Below are 21,797 nucleotides of genomic sequence, written 5' to 3'. Positions count from 1 at the left end.
ACCAAGTCCACCACCCCCACGTCCACCACCACGTCCACCATCACGTCCTCAACCACCACCACAACCACCACAACGTCCACCACTACCACCATGTCCACCACCACGTCCACCACCACTTCCACCACCACGTCCACCATCACCATGTCCACCACCACCACGTCCACCACCACCATGTCCACCACCACCACATCCACCACCACGTCCACCACGTTTACCACCACCACGTCCACCACCACCCCATCCACCACCACCACCACGTCCACCACCACCACCACGTCCACCACCACGACCACGTCCACCACCACGACCACGTCCACCACCACCACGTCCACCACCACCATGTCCACCACCACCACATCCACCACCACATCCACCACCACGTCCATCACTTCACCACCCCATCCACCACCACCCCGTCCACCACCACCACCATGTCTACCACCACCACCTCATCCACCACCACCACCACCACATCCACCACCACGTCCACCATCATGTCCACCACCACATCCACCACATCCACCACGACCACCACGTCCACCACCACGTCCACCACCACCACCACAACATCCACCACCACAACGTCCACCACCACCATGTCCACCACCACCACCAGCACGTCCACCACCACCACGTCCACCACCACATACACCACCACCACCACGTCCACCACCGCCACCATGTCTAACACAACCAGGTCCACCACCACCATGTCCACCACCACGTCCACCACCACATCCACCATCACCACATCCACCACCATGTCTACCACACCACCAGGTCCACCATGTCCACCACCACATCCACCACCATCACCAAGTCCACCACCACATCCACCACAACCATGTCCACCACGTCCTCCACCACCATGTCCACCACATCCACTACCACCACCTCATCCACCACCACCAACACGTCCACCACTGCCACCAGGTCCACCACATCCACCACCACGTCCACCACCACATCCAGCACCACCACCATGTCCACCACCACCACCACTACGTCCACCACCACGTCAACCACCATGTCCACCACCACGTGCACTACCACCACCACCATGACCACGTCCTCCACCACCACCATGTCCACCACCACCACGTCCACAACCACCACCACCACCATAACCACGTCCACCACCACATCCACCACCACGTCCACTACCACATCTACCACCACCACATCCACCACCACGTCCACTACCACATCTACCACCACCACATCCACCACCACCACGTACACAACCACGTCCACCACCACCATAACCATATCCACCACCACCACCACCGCATCCACCACCACCATCATGTCCACCATCACCGCTATGTCCACCACCACGTCCACCACCACATCCACCATGTCCACCACCACCACATCCACCACCACAACCATGTTCGCCACCACCACGTCCACCATCATGTCCACCACCACATCCACCACATCCACCACGACCACCACGTCCACCACCACGTCCACCACCACCACCACAACATCCACCACCACAACGTCCACCACCACCATGTCCACCACCACCACCAGCACGTCCACCACCACCACGTCCACCACCACATACACCACCACCACCACGTCCACCACCGCCACCATGTCTAACACAACCAGGTCCACCACCACCATGTCCACCACCACGTCCACCACCACATCCACCATCACCACATCCACCACCATGTCTACCACACCACCAGGTCCACCATGTCCACCACCACCACCACATCCACCACCATCACCAAGTCCACCACCACATCCACCACAACCATGTCCACCACGTCCTCCACCACCATGTCCACCACATCCACTACCACCACCTCATCCACCACCACCAACACGTCCACCACTGCCACCAGGTCCACCACATCCACCACCACGTCCACCACCACATCCAGCACCACCACCATGTCCACCACCACCACCACTACGTCCACCACCACGTCAACCACCATGTCCACCACCACGTGCACTACCACCACCACCATGACCACGTCCTCCACCACCACCATGTCCACCACCACCACGTCCACAACCACCACCACCACCATAACCACGTCCACCACCACATCCACCACCACGTCCACTACCACATCTACCACCACCACATCCACCACCACGTCCACTACCACATCTACCACCACCACATCCACCACCACCACGTACACAACCACGTCCACCACCACCATAACCATATCCACCACCACCACCACCGCATCCACCACCACCATCATGTCCACCATCACCGCTATGTCCACCACCACGTCCACCACCACATCCACCATGTCCACCACCACCACATCCACCACCACAACCATGTTCGCCACCACCACGTCCACCAGTACCACCATGTCCACCACCACGTCCACCACCACATCCACCACCACGTCCACCAACACCCGTGACTGATAAAGTGTCACTGGAGGGCAGGGGTAATAGAAGTATAAACCCCGGCTGTACATGGGACATTTAAGGATGCATTGGGTGCGAGAAGACTGGAATAAGGGCTAGAAGTATTACACCAGACCCAAGATACATTTTGAAGAGGCGCAATGTCACAGGGGCTCCTGTAAAAGCACTTGCAGCATCTCTACCTCACAGTGGCATACCTGTACGAGCCACTCACCCAAACAAGCCCTTGGGACCTTATAAGTGTTTAGCCATGCAACACTTGATGTTGTTGCACCAAGGATATTGTGCTGGATAACTAAACACTTATAAGGTCCCAAAGGCGAGACCGATTGACTTTGCTAATGTTTTTACTTTCTGTAGTTTCCCCTCTTTGTTCCTCCCATATATCCCTTCAGGAACGAATGGGATATGTTGGAAGGCTATGGTGGCACAAGGATTCAAACCTGTGATGGCATGGGGTCACTGTGCCTTTGATGTCGCCCCTGCGGCCCATGACATTTTGGTAAATTCACGTCCATGGTTCTGTGTCCCTGGGGTAAGGAGTACGGGATGAGCCTTCTGAAACATTTTATGGCATACTCTGGAAATGTTAAGTCAGTCCAGAGAGTACTGGAAATTTACAGATCTTGATCCCAAAAGATGGCAGGGGTGTGGTGGGCTGTCCAGGGCTGGGCCAGACTTGTGGCATATGCCTAGCTCTGGATAGCTGTAGGAGTGGCACTATTTTGGCAAGGGAGGGGTGTAGCTATGGGCGTGTCATCTCCAAAAGAGTGAAAGAACGATGCTCTGCTGGGATAGTTATTAACTGTGCAGATACATGTCTGTTTGTTAGTAACATATAGTTTTTAAACTGTACAATGCTTAGGGCTAACGCTTGACCTCTATCACCATAAACCATATACTCTAGTCAAGGAGCGTCTAAGACAGAGGCTTTTGAGGAAAGTGGGGTTTTATACTCTTGTCTTCTTATGATCCCTTAACTATTAGAATGGACACACAGCACTTGAGGATCTACGTCGTGTGAACTACTCTGCCCTTAAGAGATGAGTGCTGTGCTTTGACATAGATACTAGCCCTCTCAGATGACTTTACATGACTTTTTTTCCCATATTTAGGTTTAGCCATGGGTTCCTCATCCCATGACCGAAGTAAAACACACTGTTGATATAATTCTTCTGAACACTGAACAAATGAGATGGCCGAGGTATGTAAAGCCTTCTTCTTGCAAATGTTAATTGGCCCTCCTATCCCATACTGCATTACGTCATAGATGCAGGATCAGGGCCAACTATGAAAGTCCATCTCTTGGCAAATGATTATTGTTGTCTGAGGTTGACGCAGTGGCTCTGTTGTTTTTTTGTTTCTTACAGATTTTTTGGGCCATCGGGACAGTGTTCGAAGTCCTTCTCGCTGTCTTTGTGATGCCCTCTCTGGGATGGCGCTGGCTGCTCATCCTCTCAGCACTGCCGCTCATGCTCTTCTCAGTCTTGTGTTTTGTAAGTATTTTTGTTTGTATACTTCCAACAACAGTCGTGTTTATTCAGTGGTCGGATTCAGGTATATGATGGGTTTTTTCTAACTAAAAATGAATAGGTTAACCTTTGCCAAACTAACCCACAACATAATTGCCATGGGAAGTTAGATGAAAGTCAACGAAATGCATTGTCCAAGTTCTGTCAATTGAAATAAGACCAGCCACCATTTGTGCACATTACCAGGACAGAAGCTGCCCCATTGTGGAAGAATGCGCATGTCTGTCCAGGAAACAACTATTACAACGCAGTCATTACAACGCACTACCTTTACAATGCAGCTGTTACAACTCAGTTGCCTTTACATCGCATGCCATTACAGCTCACGCATTACAACGCATGCCATTACAACGCATTATACAGTACGTACTGGGGATTTTTTAGTTTTACGGTGGGTATGGGTTGTGGGGTACATGGGAATAGTATTTTTTTTACCCCTACACTATCCAACACTTACCCCACTGTTGCACTCACTGGAGTGGAAATAGTAATTTTTACCCCTACACTATCCAACACTTACGCTACTCTTGCACTTACTGGAGTGGGAATAGTAATTTTTACCCCTAAACTATCCAACACTTACCCCACTGTTGCCCCAAAAGTATTATGCATTGTAGTAGTATGCGTTGTAATGGAATGCAGTGTAATGTTAGTTTCTAAAAATGCGTTGTAATGGCATGCGTTGTAAAATCATGCGTTGTAATGGTAGTTGCGATGTAAAAACTGCATTGTAAAGGCATGCGTTGCAATTGTTTGTGTTGTAACGTCATATATTCGTATGTCCTAGCCATCACTGCTTCCTCATCTAACGAATTAAACAAATTCAGTCAACTTACTCAATAAACAACGCACTTTCATTGGCTTTATTATTATTATTATTTTTTAATTTTATAAGGCGCACAGCTACCAAAAAGGTTTTCAAGCGCCGCTGGACAGGAAAAAGAGTAGGACGACCAAGATTGTCTGCAATTTATTGGATAAACAACCAAGTTTTTAAATGTTTACAAAAATTGTTGAAAATAGTTTAATTCCTGAGAAATAGGGGAAGGGAATTCCACAAATGAGGACCCAGGTAGGCAAAAGACCGACCTCCCATATGAGACAGTCTAAACTTAGGAACTGAAAACTTAACCTGGGTAGAAGAGCGGAGAGAACGTGAAGGTGTATAAGGATGGACAATGGCCCTTAGATATTAAGGGGCACTACCGGACTTCACTTTCCACCCAAGATGCAAACTTGTGGACCTCATGCGTGGAGCATTTGCCCAGAACCCTTTTTGACCACTCCCTTGTGGTGCTAGAATTATGGGTGCTTGATTTGCACCATGCAGTGTTTATGTGGTGACTTCCTCCAAGGCACTACAAGAGCCAGTTTTTACAGATGAAATTCGGCAGGAAGTCTTAAATCTTTTCTCCCTGAATTAGCAATATGTTAGTAGTGTATGCACCCCTAGGCTGTCTTTAAAATGGTCATTCAGGAACGCACCTGCTGCTCCTTGGTCTAGCGAAGACTGTGCCTGTGGCTTGGGGAAAAGTCGTGCCCTAGACCAAATGAGTGACGCCAAGTGTCAGTCGACTGATCTCCTGGAACCTGCACCAGGGTCATTAAAGCGGGAGTATCCCATTTTTGCAGCTTAGTAGTGACTTCAGAAGAATCACCACTAACTACCCTGGACACCCCAAGAGACTGATCCCGAATGGCCAAAATTGCACCCAAGTCAGCCATACCTGAGAGCGCCATCTGAGTCCTGATTGGTTGCCAAGATGGACATCAGCCTGCCACCAAAAGATATCACTCGGACTGTTGTGGACCAAGATCAGTAGCCCAGCCACTGCTGACCTTCTGTGGTCTCAAAGAGGACTTCAGGAGACCCCGACCTCTGTGGCCAAAGTTGCCCCACATGACCCGTGGACCGAGGAATAACTGCAAAGGCACCCCCATCGAGCACACAGCACCCGGGCTAATCCTTGAGCATATTCATCTCATGCATCTGCAACATCAGGCCGCTCCATTGAAGTTTGTGCTGTGTGTGCTGTAAAGTTTAGAACTGAAGTGGAAAATGCTCTGGTGGCCAGATGACTGTTCAGATCTACCCCATTGGCTCTCCAGACCTTCTTCCTGATGGATTTGGTCACTCAAGTCAGACCGGAGTAGCCACTCTAAATTTTACAAACTTTTCAAAAGTTTACAAACTTTGATTGCCAATGCTTGTTTGTGGTTGGATTAAAGGATTTTTAAATATCTGTATCTCTGGAATCCTCTGGTGGATTTTGCTTATCATGGAATAAAAATTCATGAAAATATAATCCACGTTTATAAATTGGTGTTGTGTTATGTGACTTTCCTATTTTGTTGTTTGGTACTGTTAAATGCTTTACATTAGTTCCTTTGTTCAAGCCTTGCTGCTCGAAGCCATAGCTACCCGGGGTTCAGCTTGAGGTTGTGGCAATGAGCCTGACTAGACCCAAGACAGTTTTTGTGAGTTTATTCCACTGGGAGACTACACAGCCATACACAGCCATACACACAAATCCTCACAACCGGTCCTCCACGTCGAACAAGCTCTACGCGATCTCATAGTTTCACTATAAGTGAATGATGTCAACCTTTATATTAGAGACCCTAAAGTAAGCATCTCACCACTAATTCACAAGTGCCTGAGGTTTGACCCCCCCCACCTCAAGTATCACCATCAACTGATCTAAGTTGCTCATTGTTCCACTAACATCTTAGTGCTAATTAGAATTCCTTTTGCAATAGTGCATTTCTTCCACGAAATACCAGGTTTAGTAGAGACTTGAGGTTAATTTTGCAAGACAACTATGGGACAGGGATCAGTAAGCTTGAAGACCAAATAATATAGAGTAGATTACTCTTGTCATCAGCGGATAGACTAGCACTAGCGAAGATGTTAATTTTGCCCAAACTCTGTACCTATTCATTAATGGTTCTCTTCCCCTGACTAAAACATTCTTAATTAGGCTGAGATCGAATATGATCTGCCTTGCCTGAGCTAGATCGCAGCTGTGATAGTTATGCTGTCTTTTGAGCAGGGAGGGCTATTGGCTTTGGATTTCTAGATTTATTAGTTATTCATTAGTTATGTGCCCAGGCACAGTGCATACAGTCCTGGTGTTACCCTGAGCCTTTCTAGCCGCAGTTAGCAATAGAATGTGAATGTGTGCACGCACAGCATCTCAAGATGAATATATGTTCTTCCGCCTGGAACCTCCGTCACTGTAAAAAGCACAGTATGTGCCTGGATAGGGTCAGACAAAGAGCCAATGTAAATCATATGTGCATTCTGCAGATTTTAGATGAGGACGATTCTGCGAAGCTAGACCAACAATGGCAACAAACGCCAGGCTCATGGGAGGACACCGTGGAAGTCTCTCTAAATATAAAGCAGTTCCTTTTATGGTGGAGATTTCTAGGAAATCTCAATATAGGACAGTTCTTTCAACTGACTACAGACAGGCTTATCAACGCAATGAATGCCCCAGTGAAGGGTTAGGGGCTCAATGCAAGAACTGTCAAAAAGAGGGCTGCAGTCAGAGAGGACATGGCCTTCCCTATCAATTATTTGGAATTGAGACCAATAAGCTTGGGCCTGCATGCTTTCTTGGCAGAACTGGCAAAAGAAGCTGTGCTCATCAAGGCCGACAACATAGACTCCATGTTCTACATCACAAAGCAAGAAATTAATAAATCACGAACACTCTCTGAAGAGGCATAACAACTTGGGGACTGTGCCCTAGAAAAATAAGGTGGATGTCTCTGTGGCACACCTTTCAGGTGTTCAGTACAACCATGCTGATGCACTTAGTTGCAAATTTGATGCTACGTCCATCACCACCCCCTTTTTGTACCGCTTTGGCCGCCATAAGTGTGGCAGGGTATGCTCAGACGTGAGTCCCTTGCTCACTTTGCCACTGGATTCAAGCAAGCCGGGCTGAAGACGGCTGGAATGCCAGAAACCGGTCCTCGGAAGCTTGTTTCCGGTCCTGGGAAGGCATGGCTTGGCAGTTCGGGCTGGACTGTTCCCATGAGGCTCAGGGTCAGACTGATTTGCATATAGCCATGTCTGAACTGGGGTGGCAGAGTGGGCTAAAGAACTGTGATCGATCAAACCCAGATCTTTTGACTGGGTGTGAGTGTTTGATTGGTTCAGATGCTCCGTCCATCACCACCCCCTTTTTGTACCGCTTTGGCTGCATTAAGTGTGGCAGGGTATGCTCAGACGTGAGTTCCTTGCTCACTTTGCCACTGGATTCAAGCAAGCCGGGCTGAAGACGGCTGTGATGCCAGAAACTGGTCCTCGGAAACTTGTTTCCGGTCCAGGGAAGGAATGGCTTAGCAGTTCGGGCTGGACTGTTCCCATGAGGCACAGGGTCAGACTGATTTGCATATAGCCATGTCTGAACTCGGGTGGCAGAGTGGGCTAAAGAACGGTGATGGATCAAACCCAGATCTTTTGGCTGGGTGTAAGTGTTTTTATTGGTTCAGATGCTCCGTCCATCACCACCCCCTTTTTGTACCGATGCACTTAGTTGAGCATGAATGGTACCAGGACCAACTGAGGCATATTTTCAGCAAATGGAGTCTCACAATCCTAGACTTTTCGCCACCTGAAAAACAAGAAATGCTGGGATTAGACAAGCAGGTATTGACAACTGGGGTCCAACGGCAATGCCTTCCCAATGATGTGGTCAAACCTCTCCACTTACACCTTTCTGCTATTTCCCACCAATGAAAGATACCAAAGGTGGAGTGCTGGAGTTACAGATAATTAACTAATTTTGTCTAAGGTTTGAAGACTTTCCATTCTTTCACTTTTTTTTAAATGTGTCTGTTTTTATTGACATTTCAAAGACATAGAAACATTGTATACATTTCCTCAGAGGGACCAGAATATCGTCTCAACATCTTGAACATACATGCCATTTATTAACCCCCTCCCTTCCCCACTCTGCCCCGGGCTCAGTTAACCTGGACCTAGTATAGGTGATTCCAGACTACCTTACTCTTGGGGATTCCTTAGATGACCATGCTTTACATCAGTACAGAGGGGCAGAATGCACACTGGACCACCCACCTCTCTAGACCTCCTGTGTTGCAAGACAACGGCTCTGTGTATCATCTGTCTGCTGTTGCCTACGGAGGTAACTCATCCGACGGCGTCAATAATTCCGCTAGCATTGCCGCCCAGAGTCTCATGTCATCCACTCACTCTTTCATTCCTACTGGTTGTTTCTATATAACATCCCTCTGCATTGCTCCATTCGGCCATATTTCTTAACCAGTCCTCAATCTTCGGGCGTTTGGGGGGCATCCATCCAATTACAATTCTACGTTTGGTCAACAGCATCCCCAAGACCATGAACCTTCTACTTAGCTCCTTTTTCTTGCAGAATGGTAATAGCCCCAGTAGGTACTGTGTCGGTTCCCTAGGGACCTCCCACCCCGTGGCAGTATTACGTTTCAGAAGAACAGTCTGCCAGTACTCATCGATATCTGCGTAGTTCCATAGTATGTGGAGAAAGTCAGCCGGCTGCCTTCTGCCTCTAGGGCACACCTTTGAGTGCTTCGGGTATATGGTTTGCAGCCGACTGGGAGCCAAGTACACCTGATGTACAACATTGTATTGGAGGAGCTTGAATTGAGTATTGGTTGAGGTGCTTTTGACCCTCTCGTGAATCTTTTCCCAGTCTCTCTCAGTGAGGGGCCTTTCTAACTGTGCCTCCCACCGTTCCTGCACCAGGATTATTTTCCTGGGGGCATCCTCCCTTAGGGCTATAAATGTGTGAGATCAACCTCTTACCCCCTGCCATCATTAGGTTGACTTCTAGCATTCGAGAAGCAGATGGCACGTCCAGGAACAACGGCCAGATCTCCCGTAATGTGGCCGTAATCTTTGCATATTGCAAAAACTGTCCTGTTCCCTGCTGAAATGTCTCAGAGGCTTCTGCTAAAGTTATAAATCTATTGTTAGGATGAAGAGCTACCAACGTCTTGCAACCTCCCACCCACCATTTATGCAAAGACAGACCTCTCGATGCTGCGGAGCGGGCATAATGCCCAAATGTTCATATTCACCGTGAATGGGGTTCTTTTTATCACTGCCCGGACTGTTCTGTCCCATACCACGCACACCATTCGAACCATGTATGGCAACCAATCTCATATTATATGAATATGAACTTGAAAGGGGCGGGTGAGAAAATGAAATCAAGTGTTAGGAATAATTGAAGGGCGCTTTATACCCTTTAACTTTTATACAGGGTTTACCATATATTTGAACTGACACAAAACCTATGTCTTGTATCCAGTTTAAATGGCCAAGTCTATAATGTGTACTGGTTAACTCAATTTAAAAGCCCATCCATGGAGGGATGGACGTGCTCAATGGACCTAAACGTTTTTCAGGAACTCATGAACTGTCTGCAAAGCCTATGGCATTTTCCAGTTTTCATGGAAAATTATTCTTTATAATATGCCTTTCAAACACCCTGGTAGGTAATAATCTTTTCTTACTTTGCTCATGTGATACATTATTCGGTGGGAAGTCACAGACCACCTGTTTGAATGTTACCTACCACTGAACTGGATATTGGATATCACTTCACTGGTCTATAAATGTATACAGAAACATGACATTAGTCACTTATCACTGTCTGGTCATAGGATTAGAGAAATTTAAGTGATTTCAAAATTGGAAATGGTGTGTGTCAATTTTCATGATATACTCCTTTTAAGTACACCTTAAAATAATATGCAGAGGTATATTTACAAGTATATTTTACAATAATGCAGAAAGGTATATTGAAAGGTGATGAGGATGTTTATGATTCAGCCAGGCCAAACGACCTTGTGGTCCCTGTGCTCTGCAACATCCTTCTTTGCACCAGCACTACGTATGGTCCTCCTTAAATATGGGATGGTCAAAAATTCTAAAATGTGAACATTTAAGGGTTCATCAGAAATGTGAATGGGTGACGAGAAGCTCTCAGTTGTTTTTTTAAATATAGGGCTCCTTGAAGGGATGCGAAACACTATGTTAATTGTGGTATGTTTTTATCTGTGCTTTGTCTTACAGTGGCTACCTGAAAGTGCACGATATGATGTCTTGTCTGGAAACCAGGAGAAAGCCATGGCTACCCTAAAACGAATAGCTGCTGAAAACGGTGCTCCTATGCCTTTGGGGAAACTCATCATTTCCAGACAGGCAAGTGGCTCAAAGGGTCTATTGAAATCACTCAAGAGGTGGAATGACACAAATAAATCTTCATCTTGCTCTCAGAAGCCATCAGAAATAATGACTAGAACATTGGTCTCTAACAATGGTTTGCCACAGTGCATTCTGCAATACTTTTGATGTTGAGGTGGCCGGTGCCAGCCAAGAGAGCACCATATTGTGCATCGGTGAAGCCGTTCACAGAATGGAAAACAAGCCTCCCTAAATTTTCAGGCTTCAGGATCCACTAGAAACCTTTTGTAACTTGTCAGTTGGACTTTCATTTGAAAAAGTAATTTTGCTCTCAATGTAGACAGGAGTGACCGTACACACCATAAACCCCTACATTTGTAGATCTAAGGTAGCCCTAAAAATGCAGTTCTTTTCTGCGGCCTCTTAAAATCCCACATAACAACATATAAATGCCACAACAACAGTGTTTCCATGCTATACCAGCAGTAGCTACATGCTTGCTTCATTGCTAAGTCTGCCTTTGGTTTGCTCAAAACTTATTCCCCGTCGTTTCCTGTATCTGTTGTCAGTGCTTCGGTTCTACACATATTGTGGATACTTATTCTCTGCATGTCTTTAACAGACGCTGGCTGCAGTTGCCCTCCTTCTGGCTATTTAAAGCTCATCTTCGTGAGAGTAAATGGCTCACCCTGTCCACTTAGGTATGGTTGTTTTTCTTTCACAAAGCAGCCAGGTTATACCTTTTTCCCTCCATGCTTCAGTTTGCCACCTCAGGCATCTTCCTCCTTTTATGCATCTGTTGACATCTGCTGGCAGCAAAACAAAATCTGGGCCTGAGTTGGAAATCCTGCAGAAAGGACCTGTTTGTATCATTCTCTGATTAATTGAAAGCTGCTTTGGGCATAGATATCGATTCGTTTTAACCTTCTGCTAGTATGATATGTCCTTGGTTTGAAATCTGTATGTCTATCTTGCCTCAACGATATGAGATGGAAATTGCTGTTTTCCTTGCAGATCCGACACTTTTAATAAGGATGATCACAGAATGCAATTTTCCATTTGATAACCATGTCTCTTCCATTGGGGACTTTATTGAATCTTGACCAATTCTTGGAGACTAGATCATAGTGCTGCCTTTCTTCTGACTGTACCATGGAATAAAGGTGATGCTACAGCAGAAAAGACTTTGTCAACAGATTATGCTTTTCTCTCCTTTGGGATAGGAAGACCGGGGCAAAATGCGGGACCTTTTCACCCCTCAGTTTAGAAGAACAACACTGCTGCTATGGTTTATATGGTAAGTACTAAAAACAAATGTCAAATCACAATGGCTTAAAGTGTTTAGCTCTGTAATGGCACTTAGATTTTCCTCAATTGTAAACCTCCTGTAAAGTCACAAACACTTTCACTCATCATTCTTAGAGTACCTGGCCACTAACTTCTAGTGACTGATACATATGTGACAATACCACTCTTGCTCTTAAATACTCCCCCGTCTGTGTGTTGAATACTCATAAGTGGTCACATTCTTTCTGTAGCCTACGTGTCACTGTGCCTTCATTACATTAACTGTAAATTAGTACTCTTATAAATGTCTTTTTGACATGGACTCAAGTGAAATAAAAGTTGTAAAATGTCTTACAAAGTACCTCATCTCAGAATGTATGGCCACTAAGCTGAGCCCCAGCAGAGGGCTGCACTGATCTTTAAATTACTTATGAGGAAAAAGAAGATATTGCCACAACAAAATAGTTGGTACTTGTTCTTAAATAGCAATGGCATACATGGCTTCTAAACGTGCCTATTTTAACTTCTTTTGCCATCATTAACTTTTCCATGGTAGCAATAAATACTTGGAAATAGATTGTCTCATTTCCAAATACGGGATCAAGAGGGTTGGATTCAAAAATTGTATGTGAAGATATCTTATCTGGATATGCTGTAAATCTGGCTTGAATCTGGCCCATCTGGACCTCTGTAGGACACCACCATCTTAAATCATGAATGTGAGATGAGAAATGTGACTTGTATATCAAAAATAGCCATTGATTTTGTTTCCTTATGGCAAATTAAAAAGGAGCTAGATGGGTAAAATGCTAATTTTTGCATTTATTTGAAAATGAAAAATGTAGCCTTTTGGTTAGCCTTTTGCGCCTTTCTCCAACTGTCTGTTGGTATTACACCAAGGTGGAATGCACTAAGTTTAGCAAAAGGAGAAAAGTCAGCGCATGCTATTAAGAACCGTATATCATATAATGTAAAACTTAAGATCATTTCAAATTTCTGACTGATGGACTGAATCAAATGTGCATCATGCGTTTTCTATATGTTTTTGGCACTCAGGTTTTCCAATGCCTTCTCCTATTATGGGCTGGTTTTATTAACTACAGAGCTGTTCCAAGCTGGAGACGTATGTAGCAGTGAGTATGAGACCTTTTCTTGTTTTCACATCCATTCTAAAGACATTGGAATGGAACTCTCTCAAAATATTAGAATAAATAATGGAGAAAATGTGAAATGCGAGTGGCAGTAATTCATAGGTGATGAAGTAGTATAGAAGTTTTCTTGATCGCTGGTTTTCAAAGTTCTTGAACTTGATAGCTGGTTTTTATAGAGAATTTCAGTGCATATTTTGAAATTATTGTTTGTATCTTTATTTATTACCGAGTTACAAATTAAGATAATATAAACTCTGTAAACCCACCCTTTGTTATAAAGACTGTGTCCCTCTTCTCTTTTACTGTCCTCTGCAATGTCCATGTCGTTAAAGGCCATAGGATATACAGGTGAAACCCACACTCAGGAGCACTTGGGCACTAGATGCAAAGGCACGAGGCAGTGGCCATAGCACCCAAACATCCAATAAGGCATGACTTCACAGAAGAGTAGCAGGAGGATCATGAGGAGTGGCAAAATTGGGAGACTGCAGGGAAAGGAAGTGCGCAGAGAGCGAGAGATGGGGAAAACAACAATAGTAGGCGAACCAGATATGGTGAACGAACTAACACCAGCTGTAACCATATAACTAAGAAAGTTGCAAGGCATCATGGTTCCACTATTGGCACTTCTTATGCTGACCCATTTGTATTGAGTTATGTAATCCTCATGCTTTGATTGGACTGGCTTTGTCCTAGCCATGTAAAGCCCTACCCTCCTAGGCCCCATATTCCATACTTTCCATCCTTTTCGACTGCTGCTTTGTTTCTGAGCTCCATTTCCTTTGTTACAAGCTCTTCAACCCAAGGTTCATTTCAGTCTGATCATAAATGGCTGCATCATCCCATGCGTGTTTGCCCTGTTGTTGAATTACACTGCCCTATTATTCAGAAGAAATAGTGGCAATACAGTTATAGGATTTTTCTGTGCTATGTTATTGGGAGTTTTATAGTAGGCTTTGTAATGCCTAACACATTTTCAAATCAAGTTTTTATCAATATAGAGGTGTATATGTAGTATGGGTCCACCTGCAAATATTAACCGTTTTACAATATTGAAGGATTTATTGAATTATCAGCATTGTTGTAGTAGCTGGTGGGAATGGCCTGCAAAAATGTACTAGTGCACTGGAGCTAATACAACTTGTATGTTTCTGTGCTCCACAACAGCCTGCCTTTATGGCCATAGAGTGTTAGAACGCAGTCACAGAATTAGCTGCTGTTAAAGCCCAGTATAATGGTCCTTCTGGTCTGCATATTGTGCAGCATTGTTTGGAGGCCTAACTGTAAGTCAGCTCACAATCGGAGAACGTGGTATCTGCAAAGTAACTCCAATCATTTTCCCACGTTGAACTATAGAAAGAGGATCCTATGTTACCATCCATGTCCGAAACCACCCCTTCTAAAACTATAAGGTAGCCCTTAAAACCCATACAGCTCATGTCTGTTCCTTGCGTGGGTGATAATCTGCTGTGTGGATGCATTATCACACTAAGGTCTCAGAAACTGTATGATTTTAGACTTTTTCTTACCTTTTTGGCCTTGTTGGTTTAGAAAGAGCATTCCATAGGTGAAGGTTTGTCCACCATAAGGATAGAGTTAGAATAGGCAGGAATGTTTACGTACTGACCAACTTGTTGATTAATAATGTGATATTGGTGACCCTACCTTCTTAGTAAGACACAATCGTATTAGGTTCTAATGGCTTCCACAAGATGATTTGCAGAGCTTTACAACATTCGGAAAGAAATGAAATAGGACATAAATCTTTTCCTGCGCTCTTTCCTTTCGCTGTTCCTGAGGACTCGACTATTTGAGTGTAGATGACACCCAAATCCAATGCTTGCTGCATTGTCTTCTGGGGCTACAGCTCACACTGCTGCCTTTTCAGCCTGAGAAGGAGGGGCCACAACACCACACACATGTGCTGTAGCGCCATAAATCTATGGGAGTCATCCTCCAGCGCGGGACACTTGCCGCATTGTCTACAGAGGCTACAGCTCCCGCTGCTGCCTTTTCGGCACGAGGAGAAGGAACCGCAACGCCACGCTGAGGTGCCGAAGGGCCATAAATTTACAGGAGCCATCCCGCAGCACGGGACACGTGCGACTATTGCCCGGGTGAAGACCAGGCCAAGAAATAGCCCGGAATAGGCTGGGCAATCCCTATGAAGTCTTGTACCCAGGACAGTAGGGAAGAGGATCTTCAACTAGAGGTACCGTTTTTTATGTTTCGACCATTTTGGTTCACTGGGTGTCCTGGCTGTCTTCCTGTTTCACCTATTATACTAGTCCCATCTCTGCCCATAAGAACATGGGAAAAGCACTTCAGGTGCACCTAGCTCTCCACCACCACGTACTCAGTCCGTTATTGTGCAAAACAGAAGAATTACGTATGTATGGGCCCACAACCCAGAGGCCGGCCGCTAGTGATCATCAAATAAATAGGCAGTCAGTGAAACAGCAGCAGGTCTCGGGTAGGTCCAACAAAAGTACAAGATACACAATCGGCAACAAGGATGCATGCAGGATACGCGATTTCTTATTTTATGAAAGGAACAATGAAAAACAAAGAGACAAACAACTCAAGGCGCGAAGCATGGTAAATGAAGTCGAGCTCCGACTCTGGGGACCTACCATAACGGATAGGGAATCAGGAGGACATTGAAGAACCAATGGTGGGGGGGAAGCAGTGGGGAGGTCAGGACATTCAATCAAGGAATATGGTATCGAGGAACCTCAGAGGTCAGGGGGACAGGGAAACATCAGGGATATCTGCGAAGGGGGGAGTGCAAATGTCTCCTCTGTACGCATTCCATTGGCCCCAAATTTTACTCCACGCCCCAGGCTTGCCCCTAGCCAAATGCACCGTCTTCTCCCTGAACATGCACCAGTCCATGTTCTCCTTCCACTTTGACACGGTGGGAGGCCGTTGGGATCCCCAGAGCTGTGCGATGTCCCTTTTGGCAATCATGTTCCCAAGAGCTTACTATGAAAACACAAGCAACCAAAACCTCGGGCACCTGCTTCGGGCTCATGCGTACGACCCGCAAGATCCTGCCCTTACTGCCACCTACTTCTAGGAAACTACTCATTCAGGGACTAGTACTGTCCCGCCTGGACTACAGCAATCTGGTTTATCTGGGAGCCCCTGAGGCCACCCTAACGAAACTCCAGCGGACACAAAATGCGGCGGCACGCCTGCTCACTAACATCCCCTCCAGAATGTCCGCCAAGCCGGCCCTCAAAGCTCTGCACTGGCTCCCTGTGCGCCAAAGGGTGCAATTCAAAGCGATGTGTACGACACATAAGCTGATCAACGGATCTGGCCCGGCGATCCTCAGCAAAATGATCACCCCCTACACAGCAACCAGATCCCTACGATCCCAGAATGAGAACCTAGCTAGCATTCCTAGATTCGAAAGAACCTGCACAGGAGGACGACAATTCTCTGTTCAAGCAGCTACGGGATGGAACGCTCTTCCCCGCTCCCTCAGACTTGAACCTAACTACCTAGCATTCCGCAAGAAATTAAAGACTCATCTGTTTCCTAAATGAAGTCCCCTTGACTGTCTCCCCTCCCTCTCCTCCCCCTTAACAGGATCACAAATCTTTTAGCGCGGGGATGCCCTTGGGTCACCAGGCGCTTTAGAAATCGTTATTAAATTAAATTAAATTAAGAGCCGCCCACCGGGTCTGGGCAGCATTGTAATCATTCGGCTCCCACACATTCAACAAACATCTTCGAGCCTCAGGCAACAGAGCGACCCCAGTGACACACTCCATCACAGCATGCACACTGCGCCAATACGTAGCGACCTCATGGCACTCCCAGAGGATGTGAAGAAAGGTGGCACTCATTCCACAGCCTCGCCTACACAAACCATCCAACGAGAAACCCATGTCAACCAAACGAGGACCAGTTACATACACGCGGTGAAGAATTTTAAGCTGAACAAGGCGGAGACGGGCCGGAATGGCAACCTCTTTAGGGGAGGATAGAGCAGACTGCCAGTCTTCGTCGTCCAATTCCAACCCGTCTCTAGCTCAAGTCTCCCTGAGGCGCACAAGGAGATCTGCCCGATCGTTGATCAACTTTTTATAGATCAAGGAAATCGTCAAGTATACGATCCTCAAGTGGGGAAGATTCAGGGACCACAGTACCGGCCGTGAAGACCGACAGTAAAGCATGACGCACCTGTGTGTATCTGAAGAACTCCCGCTCACTCAATTCATATTCACTCCGAAGCTCCGCAAATGTTTTCACCGCACCCTTCACCCAAAGATCACCCACTCTGCTAAGTCCAATCATATCCCAGTTCTCAAAACCTTTCGTCTTCCAGAGGCACCCCAACCGTTCCGAAGCAAACAAAGGGGTCGCCTGCGTCAATCGATCATTCCATCCCAGAGCCACATTTGCATCGTTCCACACACGCACTGCAATTTTAGTGGGCCCCGTAAGGTTCCTCCCCGCCGTCCGAGAGTAAAGTGCTCTGTTAAAGTCGCCACCGGGCAACAAGTATTTGTCCATAGCGTAGGCAGGATTTGGCCCGGGAGCGTATGTGGCATGGTTAATGACGGACAACTGGGAAGCCCAAAAGTACCTCCTGATGTCCGGGAGAGCAATACCCCCATCGTACCAGGGGAGGGTCAGTTTCGAGAGAGCAATGCGCGCTCGGCCGTCCCAAACAAGTCTCCTCTGGAGTCCCTCAACCTCCCGAAAGTAGCACGCAGGAATGATATCAAAAGAGTTCTGGCGTGCATAGAGAAATCGGGGTAGGGACATCATTTTAAACAGCGCCGCTCGACCAAGTGGGGACAGCGGCAATCTGCGCCGACGATCCACGTCGAGCTTCAAGCGCCGCAAAGGAGGAAGGAGATTATGTTCGTAACGGGCAGCCGAGTCCAACGATATATGAACCCCTAAATATTTAAAGCCAGAGTGGGAGACCTGAATGGGAAACCTGGTCGGTAGGGGAGGAAGACCTCCAGAGATAACATATACGCAGGACTTGGACCAGTTGATAATCAACCCGGAGTTCTTGCCAAAGGAAGTTAGGACATCAAAGAGGACATTAAGGGACTTACGGGTGGAGGTAAGGTACAGGAGAATATCATCTGCGTATAACGACACCCGGTCTTCAAAGTCAGGGGTCCAACAAATGCCCTTTATCGAGGGTTCCCATCGAAGCCAGGCAGCAAGCGGTTCCAGGGCGAGGGCAAAGAGCAGGGGGGACAGTGGACACCCCTGTCTAGTACCCCTCCCAAGAGCAAAAGACTGGGAGACTCTACCGTTAACAACCACCCGGGCCAGAGGGTCCGCATACAGTAGCCTCACCCAACGAATGAATCCCGCACCGAACCCAAACTTCTCAAGTGTGGCCCAAAGATACGGCCACTCTATTGTATCAAAGGCCATCATGGCGTCTAATGAAGCCAAAATGGCCGGTTCGGACAGAAGCTCCGCCCTTGCAAGAACGCCATGAAGGCGACGCAGGTTTAGAGCCGTGTTCCGGTGCGGGATAAAGCCGGATTGATCCGGATGGACCAGGTCACAAATAACAGTGAGGAGGTGGTTGGCAAGAACCTTCGCGAGAATTTTAGGCTCTGCGTTTAGTAGAGAGATAGGCCCGTATGAGGCACAACGGTCACGAGGTTTGCCCTCTTTGGGAATCACCACTATGGTGGCCAGGCGCTGATCAACGGGAAGGTAGCCAAGGTCACGCGCCTCCGCGAACATGTCACGGAGGTACGGTGCGACCCTGTCCGGGCGAAGTTCATACAATTCGATGGGCAGGCCATTTGGCCCCATGGCTTTACCGGAACGGAGGGAACGAATGGCAATTGCTAACTCATCGACTGACAACGATACCTCCATACTCTCCCGGTCCTCTTCGGACAGGCAGGGTAGCATGATATCCCTCAGCAAAAGCCGAGAGTCATCCTCGTCCCTGTCGGACACCGGGGAGTAGACCACACGAAAATAGTCAGCAAAACATTCCAGAATCTCACCAGAGTCAGTCACCTCCACACCATCGGAATTTTGAATCATAGGGACCACACGATTCGCTCTCTCCTTCTTATCAAGCCAGGCAATCAGCTTACCCACCTTGTCACCAACGTCATACACTCTACCTTGTTGTTCTCTGTACATCGATTTGGCAGCCTCTGTCACAAGGGATTTGTAATCAAACTGTTTCAAGCTAAGGGCGTGGAGTCTATCCCGGGTGACACCCATATCCAGGTCGTCTTCTAGGCCCAATATTTCAGCCTCCAGACTCTCGACCTCCCCGTCCCTCGCTTTCTTGGTCTCTGCTATTAACGATAGGGCGTGTCTGAGAATAACAGCTTTAAAGGCCTCCCATAAGGACACCGAGGACGAGACAGACCCCTCATTCTCAAGGAAATAGTGATCAAGTGACTTAGTGAGGCCAGCGCGAGTCTTAGGGTTACACAGGTGCCAAGGGTTGATAGGGGCAACCCGTCCCGCAGTATGTAAACCCACGTCAAAAAGAAGCAAAACAGGAGAGTGATCTGAGATACCCCTGGCCAAGTGGCTGATTTCCCCGATGTATGAGGACTGGGCAGCGGGCATTAGAAAGTAGTCTAGCCTGGAGAGATTCCAGTGAGCACCAGAGTGAAAGGTATAGTGACGTAGAGTCAGATGCATCAGCCTCCAGGCATCCACCAGACCAAAGGTGTCCAAGAACCCGCCCAAACCACGATTGAGACGCGGGAAGGTCCCTGGGGGGGTGACGGTCCATGTCGCCGGAAAGTACCGAATTGAAGTCCCCACCCACAAGGAGAAGACCATCAGGGAGTCCCAGAAGCAATCGACCCACATCAGAAAAAGTAGAGGCCTGGAGGCCCGGGGCACATAAACAGAAACCAAAGAAAGAGTCTTACCCTCCCACCTACCAGTGAGGGCGATATAGCGCCCCCTGTCATCAGGAATAACGCTATCGATCTCAAGAGGGAGGGAAGACCGGATCGAAATACCCACGCCCCTAGAACCAGTGGTAAACCCAGAATGTGCTACCAGTCTGTAACCCCATCTATTCATCGCATGACACACATTGCCAACTAGGTGCGTCTCTTGCAGGAGTACCACATTGGGGGACAAACGTCGTAAATATTGCAAAACAACACCCCGTTTTATACGATCACCCAAACCATTGACATTCCACAATATAATCTTCAGCCCACTACCCCCCATTCCCAAACATGTTACATGGGGGTCCCCATGAAGAGCAGGACATCAGGATCAGAGAAAGAATCAATACGCCGCCTTGAGCAAGGAAAACACAAACAGAAACACCCACCCCCCAACTGGAACCCGCTTCAACACCCCCCTCCCTGCACCCCTGCAAAAGAACAAGAAACCACCCCAAAATGCAGTGTGCCTGTCGCCCTAACAACCCCATTCTACAGAAAGACCCCGGAGGAGGAAAGAGGCCCGTTCCCACCCACCACCCAAATGTGGACTACTACAAGGCAACAGAAATAGAAAGATAGTACCCAGCTGAGCGAAGTTCAATGTTCAGAGATCAAGGACCAAAGAGTCACTTATGAGTAGGCTCACCACCCTCGGCACCGCCAGGGTGCTCCGTACGTTCGCCTCGCCCCGGCAGGGAATCCAACCAGTCGTTCACACTGTCTGGTCGATCGAAAAAGTAGGTCCGTTCCTGATATTCCACACGAAGCCTGGTAGGGAAAAGCATGGCGTACTTGAGGCCCAGGTCCCGAAGACGTCGCTTCACACCCAGAAAACCCATCCGTTGTCGTTGCACAAGTTGTGTAAAGTCCGGGAAAAAGTTAATCGAGGAGTTCTCAAATTTCACTGGGCCATGCACTCTCGATGCCTGCAAAATTGCATTGCGGTCTCTAAAGTGAAAAAGTCTCGCAATAATGGGCCTCGGAGGGGCGCCCGGCTTGGATTGTCCGCCCGGAACTCGGTGTGCACGCTCCACCGCGAAGAATTTACTCAGGCCATTGGGAGCAAGATGGGTGAGGATCAGATCCTTGAGCAGTAGGTCCACAAAGTGAGACTCTGGGTTTTCCGGGACCCCAATGACGCGGATATTATTGCGCCTTGCCCTGTTTTCATAGTCCTCCAGCCGATGGGACATTTGGTCATGCACCAATTTAAAATTCCCAAGTTCCGTTTGGAGTTCCACCACATCTGCCGTGAGGCTGGAGGTCTTCAAAT

The 21,797-nt window shown here is 47.5% G+C and overlaps 1 protein-coding gene across 1 annotated transcript in view; it reads left to right on the top strand.

The window, feature by feature from the left end:
* Nucleotides 1–21,797, top strand: part of SVOP (SV2 related protein) — a 393,561-nt gene that overhangs the window by 301,158 nt on the left and 70,606 nt on the right. The window contains exons 8-11 of the mRNA XM_086943094.1: nt 3,786–3,911; nt 11,044–11,172; nt 12,378–12,451; nt 13,498–13,574. Coding sequence (XP_086799220.1) covers nt 3,786–3,911; nt 11,044–11,172; nt 12,378–12,451; nt 13,498–13,574 — 406 coding nt within the window. The remainder of the gene's footprint in view (nt 1–3,785; nt 3,912–11,043; nt 11,173–12,377; nt 12,452–13,497; nt 13,575–21,797) is intronic.

This window comes from Lissotriton vulgaris, chromosome 11 (genome assembly GCF_964263255.1).
Source record: "Lissotriton vulgaris chromosome 11, aLisVul1.2, whole genome shotgun sequence".
NCBI classification, from domain to species: domain Eukaryota; kingdom Metazoa; phylum Chordata; class Amphibia; order Caudata; family Salamandridae; genus Lissotriton; species Lissotriton vulgaris.
Note: the sequence above shows the minus strand (reverse complement) of the source record. Positions and strands in the feature narration are given on the sequence as shown.